At 36.2% G+C, this 8,124-nt stretch overlaps 1 protein-coding gene across 1 annotated transcript; it reads left to right on the top strand.

Annotated features, from left to right (window-relative positions):
* The first annotated feature begins 1,026 nt into the window (after positions 1-1,026).
* Positions 1,027-6,954, top strand: LOC575153 (myeloid differentiation factor 88). The gene is made up of 6 exons (XM_031000183.1): positions 1,027-1,689; positions 2,533-2,598; positions 2,943-3,011; positions 3,658-3,835; positions 5,581-5,672; positions 6,679-6,954. Exons 1-6 carry the CDS (start codon positions 1,140-1,142, stop codon positions 6,825-6,827), a joined length of 1,104 nt encoding a protein of 367 aa, XP_030856043.1. The 5' UTR covers positions 1,027-1,139; the 3' UTR covers positions 6,828-6,954.
* The last annotated feature ends 1,170 nt before the right edge of the window (positions 6,955-8,124 follow it).

Raw genomic sequence — 8,124 nt, 5'->3', positions numbered from 1 at the left:
AGCTGATTATAGATGTGTATCCTTGGAAGGGGATTTATTTTAGAAGAAAATAATAATACAAGAAAATGAAGGAAGAAAACATGTAATGTACTGTACTGCAGAAAGACCTACCTGTATATGGCTCAGTTATATCTGTAGTCAAACATTGTGTTATGGTTAATAGGGTACTGAGCATGCAACCCTGAACGACGGAATAATATACCCCATAAAGTAAAACAAGCTGATACAGTTCAATAATTCAAACTGCTCTACATATTTATTTCATTACTTGATATTCCGAATTGGTAGTAAATAACGCTTTCCTGCAACTTTTCTATTTTTTGCTTCTTGCTTCCCTTTTCCTAAGGGCGTTGAGACCTTTAAAGGTAATAACTATGTGAGTCTTTGTGAGAACTGTTTTATTATGATTGTTATCATTACTATTATGATTTATTATTATAATTATTATCAAATTTTTAAGAGTAGCATGAATCCTATATTTATAAATCCTAGGATCTAATTCGTTTCCAAAGTTACTATTAACAATCAAAATACCCCTTATAGGAATAAAGCAGTAGTAGAATAAATGTAGAATGTAAGTAGGCCTAGAAGGACGAGTGTGTATGTGTGATGGGGGTGGGGGGGGGGTAAGGATGAACCGACACAGACAGGCAGACTCCACCCCCCCCCCCCCCCCCCTTCTCCTCCTCTCCACGTGTGCTAAAAGAATGGATCGAGGACTGCAGCAAGGGGGATTCCCCTGAACCCTGAAACCCCCTTTCCGAAATGCGTCGCTCATTATTTTTTACAGCCCTTAAAATTCAAACTTCTAATCAAATTTAGTAATTTAAGCTTTCATGAACTTAACTTGCTAAAATGTCTTATTTACTGCCTACCATATTATGTGTAAGGTATAGCAATACAGCACTGAATATATGATATGATATTATGTGTAATCTTTTCAACGTGAATTTGCAGAAAAGTCTGAATTAGAGAAAAGTTCACTTTCGCGGCGTCACCTCGAATAGCAACCCGTACCCGGAAGTTTCTCTACGTAATGCGTGTAATAAGCACCGTGGCCGTGTAATATACAAATTCCGTTCCGGAACAATATAATTTTTTTACAACTGGAGCGTGACCTCGTCAAATATTATCTCACGATGAATTTCAATGATTTAACGGTGAAGCTACATTTGCCAGGTGACTCAGAGAGAGATTGTGGTGCAGTGGTTCTCAGTAAAAGACCAGCTGCAGACAGCAGCAACCGCGACAGTCAGGTTTGCGACAAATCCCTCTCGTGCGCGCCAGCAGTTTCGGCGCTGGAAAAGGCAACAACTACCCTCGAAGACGGTAATAGTGGGTGCTTGGAATTAATGGCGGCAGAAATACCTGAGAAAGAACCGAAAGATGAGAACATTAATAAGATCGAGCGCAGCATGCCTGCGACTGGAATCGGATGGAGAACAACAAACATTCTCTCTCAGTACCTTCGCCCTCCAAGACCTGGATCATGCGACTGGAGGGATATGGCCGAAGAAATGGGATTCAGTTATCAACTTCATATTCAGAACTTTGCTCTTGAATCCGATCCAGTAGCCAAAGTTTTATCTGCCTGGTGCACCAAACCCGGGAGTAATGTTGGAAAGCTCCTTGATATCATAGAGAAGATTGAAAGACATGATGTCTTGCATGAACTGCCTGCATTTCTTGGTGAGAAAATGGAAAAGTGGTATAGATTAATAGATCTATCGACGGTAGACCTATAATAAATATATCACTACACCTTTTTGTGTATTTAGTAACTACTTGTAGTTGTAATTCTTAATTGTCTCTTCAACTCTGTTTCTTACCTTGGTCACACTGCTTTCTTATTCGGTATGATGCTGCATGATTGTATTCAGAAGGAAAGAATTTACAATATAAATATAAGATTGTTATATTTATTTTGTGACTGAAAACAATAAATCATAAATATAATATAATCGTATGGAGACTTTTTTAATGAGGAGATCTACTACCCTAGAGACCATTCAGTATTATACCTTCCTCAAGTAAATATCTGATATACCTGTATGTATTGCCCTTTTTTTTTGTTCTTTTTTTTTTAAATACTGGGTCGACTGTCTTGTCTTCTATTTCACTTTATTCACCATTTTCTTTTTTCTCCACTTTTTTCTTTTTTTACGGGGGGGGGGGGGGGGGGGGGGGGGAGATATTTAGATGCATGAAGTTCAGTTGTACTGCAAAAGATTGTATAATATTAAAGACCGTACTCATTAGTTCAAAAGCAATTATGAAATTTACCTGTACTGCATTATGACTAATGAAACTGCATATCACTAATTACAGAGTAACACAACATTCTGAAGACATTAAGTTAGGTTCTTTTCACACGGCGCGTTGATCATCACCAAAAGAAAATAACATAACAGTGTTAAATTTGATAATATGCAGTAAAACTTTTGGTGTTTGAAAATCCCAGACAAGAACTGAATTTATTGTCACTTGGCTTTAAAAAAAAACCTTTTTATTAATCATATTTGCCAAAAATAGAAGAAGACTGTAAGCGGTGGAAACGAACTCAAGCTGAAGCCAGAGATCCCATTCAAGTACCAGAGGGTAAGCTCTAAACCTTAAAACTTTTTTTATTTTTAAGCACTGGGATTGCTAGTCAATAGGGCTTACTGCTTTATAACATATTAATGAATGATACAACTGCTTTGTAATTGGTTTCTTATGGTTCTTCCTGGCTGCCTTTTATTTAAGATACCAGTAAACATTTTATTTTCTATCAGTGTATTTTAGTCTTCGATGTAAGCTAATAATAATATTTCATTTGTTCAAAGTTTATTTGAGCATGTACTTTTCACACACAAATTGTTAACCCATAAAGAATAGTGACTTTGCAATATAAAGCCTACCATATAAAATAATGATTATTATCACAATGATCTTGTTTTTAGTTACTGGTAATTTTGCATCATCTACATCAGACGAGCTGAGAGGAATCACACTCAATGATTCCCCATCTGGTAAGAAAAACATTTCCATTCCATTTCAAATAGCTCTTTTCTACATAAATAATCCTCATAACGATTGAATTGGTCTTTTAGAACATTGTGCAATAAATCTGTGTATTCAAATATACCGTACATGCATTAGAATCTTATGTTTCAAACAGGACTCTAACTCATTCAGGATATTGAGAAATTCATGATCGCGAGGTGAAACTCAAGAACTCTCTCTTTAAAATCACTTGTAGATTACTAGATTTATGAACATTTGTCAGAGTGATTATACTGTATGAATACTGTGTATGATAATTGTTTTGCCAATATTCTTGAATAACTTGATTTAAAGCTTGTCTGCACTAGTTTGGCCAAGAGGGATTAGACCACCCAGCGTGGTTACTGACCGGTGGTTATCTCATCAACTCAGCTCTCAATTAACATAAGAAAAAGAGGATCATGGGGGACCAGCGGTCACCACTTAGTCATTGTTTCCTATGTAGAGGGAGCAAGTAGCTACAAGTAGTACGGTGGGGCTTTAAAGAATAATTATGACTATGAACTCATGACTCCCCCCCCCAAAAAAAAAATAAATAAATAAATAAATAAAAATAAGAAAATATGAAGTTATCCTTATTTGCAATCAATCTTCTTCTTTTTTTCCTCTCAGGTCCACCAGAGATGTTTGATGCTTACGTTTGTTTTGCTATGGCTGATCTTGAGTTTGTACAGCAATTGAGGAGCCAGTTGGAATCCAAGCCTCATAACTACAAACTCTGCATCGATCAAAGAGATCTGCTACCAGGAGGCTCGCATGCTCTCGTCACTGCAGAAATAATTAAAAACAGGTAGATCACTGAATAAGAAATGTTATCTCCAGACTCGGATCGGGATAGGAGTAGGAACAGAGACTAACTTTAAAGCCCCACTGCACTACTTATAGCTACTTGCGCCATCTATACAGCCAGCAATGCCTAAGCGGTACCCGTTGATTCCCCATGATGCCCTTTTTTCTTATGTTAATTGAGAGCTGATTTGATGAGATAACCACCTGCCAGTGACCTCGCAGGAAGATCTAATCTCTTCATACAAAACTAGTGCAGAGGGGCTTTAACTTTAAGAAAATGTCATTGAGGTTTAAATATAGCTTTGCTATCAGGCTAAGGAAGTCCCCTCCCCTTCCGACCCCTTCTTCTGGCCCCCTCATCTCGAACACTTGGAAATATGTTGTGTGTAGACTTTTAGGTCGACTATTCTCATCTATAAGGGAGGATGCGAAGGGAAAGTCGAGAGTTCATGGTGTAATCTTTCTATGTCAGATAATGGTGAAATAAAGTTAAAAATCACTTGGCCTGGTAGACATTGTGATTCCCATGGTTCAGAATCATGGGAAAACCCTGTTGACAGCGCCAATATGTATGTACCTGATGTATACTGACCATGATTTGGAATAGAAAGAGGAAGTGGGGCGTTGGAAATGAGGAAAAAATAGAGAGAAACAGACAGAGGGAGACAGACAGACAGACAGAGAGAGGTAGAGACAGAGGCAGAGACAGAGAGACAGAGAGTAGAAAAGATGAAAATGAATTATACAAATTTCTCCTTTGTTACTCTGTTTTGAGCATCTTTAGGTTTCGCTTGTACAAATTCTTTGGTGTAATCTTTCTATGTCAGATAATGATGGAATAAGTGAAAAATCACTTAGCCTGGTGGACACTGATTCCCAAAGTTCAGAATCATGGGAAAACCCTGTTGACACAACCAATATTTATGTACCTGATGTATACCAACCATGATTTGGAATACCGGTAGAAAGAGGAAGTGGGGCGTTGGAAATGAGGACTAGGTTACCTTGTGAATTACGCTGTAGTATGTCAATTGAAGTGTTTAAGAAACATCTCAAAACACACCTATTTACATTATAATTAACAGCATTACATTTTCTATCATATTTTTGTTGAGTTTTAATTCATCGATGTATTTGTTTTGTAAAGCGCTTTGATCAGTTGTAAATTGGATATAGCGCTATAAAAGAAACAATTTACGGTATTATAATTATTATTAAAGAGAGAGAGAGATCGACAGAGAAAGAGAGAGAGATTGACAGAGGAAGAGAGAGATCGACAGAGAAAGAGAGAGAGACAGAGAGAGACAGAGACAAAAACAGAGACAGAAAGAGAGACACAGAGAGAGTGAGAGAGAGAGAGAGAGAGAGAGAGAAAAGAAACGATGACAATGATTTGTAATGCAAATATCTCCTTTGATACTCTCTTTTGAGCAGCTTTGGGTTTCGCTTGTTCATATTCCTCCTTTTTACTTCTTTTTGTTAAAGCTATTGTTTACTAATTAAGCTGTTGTGTTGGGTATTTGTAGTGTAACTTAACCATGTGACATATGGTTGAGTACATAATCATGTGTGTATAGTATTGCACCATTTACTTGGCACTTTTAATCTTAAATTCAAAGGATTTGACATGAAAATGAAAAAACATTGAACATGCATTGCCTGTAGTGTTAACATAATAATTGTGGTCAGTCTTGTGTAGAATAGTCTATTGTATTGCAACCTCTCTCATTTTCATTCATTCATCAGGTGCAATAAAATGCTGGTAATTCTATCGCCCGAGTTTCTCCAGAGCCCAAGCTGTGACTTTCAAACCAAATTTGCCGTTTCCCTAGAACCTGGTGAGTCAAGATTCAATTTAATTCTCATTTATTTCATTCTCAATTAAAAATTACATTGATACAAAAGATACAAAATAATTCATAAACAAATTTAGATAATGAAATGGGGAACTACATAAATAAAACCCTTAGGCCTTGTACAAGTGTAGTTCCCAAAGCATTCATAGCATAATGTAAAGCAAAGATAACAAAACAAAAACAAAAGCAAAAACAAAAAAATTAATAATAAAAAAATTTAAAAAGAAGAGGAAGAAAAGAAAAAAAAACATATAACACAATATAAACAAAAGATAAATAACTAAACATATTTGAGAAGAAACTGCTTCAACTTTTTTTTGAAAGAATTAACTGACTTGCATTCAGAGACATCTTTGGGGATTGAGTTCCAAATCACAGGGAAAGATGGTGGATTGAAGTGGATTCTTGATTTCAATCAAGTCACTTGTGATGCGAACAAGTGAAATCATCAATACTGGAAAGGGAGTTTGGCTCTTGCATAGGAGTGTTTTGTTATTTTCTAAATCAGTATCTGAAAAACAGTTACATTAGTAACCTGCTTTCATCTCATAATTGATATAATATATTTACCCCGAAACTTTAAACTTATTTGTGATGCAGATAGACCAATTTCACAATGTAATCTAATTTAACGCATTAATCTTTCTTTAGTGCCTATTATTTCATTCTCCTGCTACAAATAAATGTATTTCAATAGTCAGAATGCAAACTGTATACATTATACATTTTTGTTGTACCTCCTACCAATTGATGTAAGCATTTTGCATTCTGACTATTAAAATACGATTATTCGTAACAGGTGAATGATATATTTTGTACAAGGAATTTAACAAAGATTTGTGCATTAAATTTGATGTCATTACAAAAAGGGTCTATTATAGATTCATTTTATTTCTATAAAAAAAGCTAAGGTACAATAGAAATCAATATAAATGTGTACATTTCTATGATTATTTATTATTTATATTGATATTGATGATGATTTCAGGTGCAAGGAAGAGACGGATCATCCCCATCCTCGTCAAGCCATGTGAGCGTCCTCTCATCATCCAACACATCAATTTGTGTGACTTTACCAAACAGGATATTCGACCTTGGTTTTGGGGTCGTCTGCGTAAGGCCATGTCCATCCGCTGATTGGTCAATCCTGAGGCAGTGACCGTCACGACCAGGCGCGGATCCAGGATTTCTTAGGGGTGGGGGCCCAAATTTGAAATCAATTTGAAATTTAGTGTGCTAAAATTTGAAAAACGTACAGGCCAATATTCCGATCAGTGGGGGGAGGGGGTGGGGTTGGGGGGAGTAAGCACTTATTATTTTTGTTTGCCTTTGAAAATTTTGAAAACATTTAAAAAAATCTACCCAAAAAGGAAAAATTTTTACACGTTTTTTTCCCAGGGCAGAGCCCTCGGAAGCTCAGGGGTTTTATACATCAAATTATCGTCAGATGAGCATAATTTTATACCTTATTTGTGACACTGGCAGGTCACGAATTGGCATAGGGTCAACAGGGGGCAGAGCCCTCAGAAGCTCAGGGGTTTTGGGCAATAAATGATGGTCAGATGAGCATATGTTTTATATCTATTTGTGACACTGGCAGGACACAAATTGGTGTTGGGTTCAGGGTGCGGAGCCCCCGGAAGCTCAGGTGTTTGGGGCAATAAATAACGGTCAGATGAGCATAATTTTATACCTTATTGTGACACTGGCAGGTAACGAATTGGGGTGGGGTCAAGGGGGCGGAGCCCCCGGAAGCTCAGGGGTTTTGGGCAATAAATAACGGTCAGATGAGCATAATTTTATACCTTATTTATGACACTGGCAGGTCATTTCTTTTTTACTTTTCCATCTCAATTTTACAAAGACATGGTAGTACATATATCATTGTACATGTGACATGATAGAGAATACCTTTGATTTGTCAGATTATCCTATTCTATTTTTTATACATTGTTTTCTAGCAGAAGATTTATTTTTTTAGGCAAAATACCAAAGATCTTGTAAATAAACAACAGCGCTGTAAGTATGGGAATTGAGGAATTTAATTGAGAAAGAACTAAACAATGTTAAGAAGATTTTTCATAATCTTTTCAAAGGACATTTTCACTTGCAGCTCAATTCATAAGTGTGATTGCAGAATGCGGGTAAATGAATTTCAATAGAGAGAAGTAAAAAAAAAAAAAAAAGTGTATACTTCCATTTATATTTCTTTTAAAGCTTTGACAAGATAAGATTTAACAAACGGTACTCAAATATATGATAATGTATACTGATTTTTATGGCCTATTACCTTTTAACAAGCAGTGAAGAAATTAGAATATACCGTAAGCCATTTTTGAACAAAGAACATTCCATATTAGCTGGAGGTGTGTTTCTGAAATATGTTTGGTTTTTTTCAAATCAGGACACAAGGTAAAACATTTGAAGAAAATGT

This window comes from Strongylocentrotus purpuratus, unplaced genomic scaffold, assembly GCF_000002235.5.
Source record: "Strongylocentrotus purpuratus isolate Spur 01 unplaced genomic scaffold, Spur_5.0 spur5_scaffold_6, whole genome shotgun sequence".
Taxonomy (NCBI): domain Eukaryota; kingdom Metazoa; phylum Echinodermata; class Echinoidea; order Camarodonta; family Strongylocentrotidae; genus Strongylocentrotus; species Strongylocentrotus purpuratus.
Note: the sequence above shows the minus strand (reverse complement) of the source record. Positions and strands in the feature narration are given on the sequence as shown.

Bases quoted from the DNA above. Each gene is read 5' to 3' on its own strand.
- LOC575153 (XM_031000183.1), top strand. From the start codon at position 1,140: ATGAATTTCAATGATTTAACGGTGAAGCTACATTTGCCAGGTGACTCA. The intron at 1,690-2,532 runs GTGAGAAAATGG...TGCCAAAAATAG, and splicing joins TGAACTGCCTGCATTTCTTG to AAGAAGACTGTAAGCGGTGG. The intron at 5,673-6,678 runs GTGAGTCAAGAT...TGATGATTTCAG, and splicing joins TGCCGTTTCCCTAGAACCTG to GTGCAAGGAAGAGACGGATC.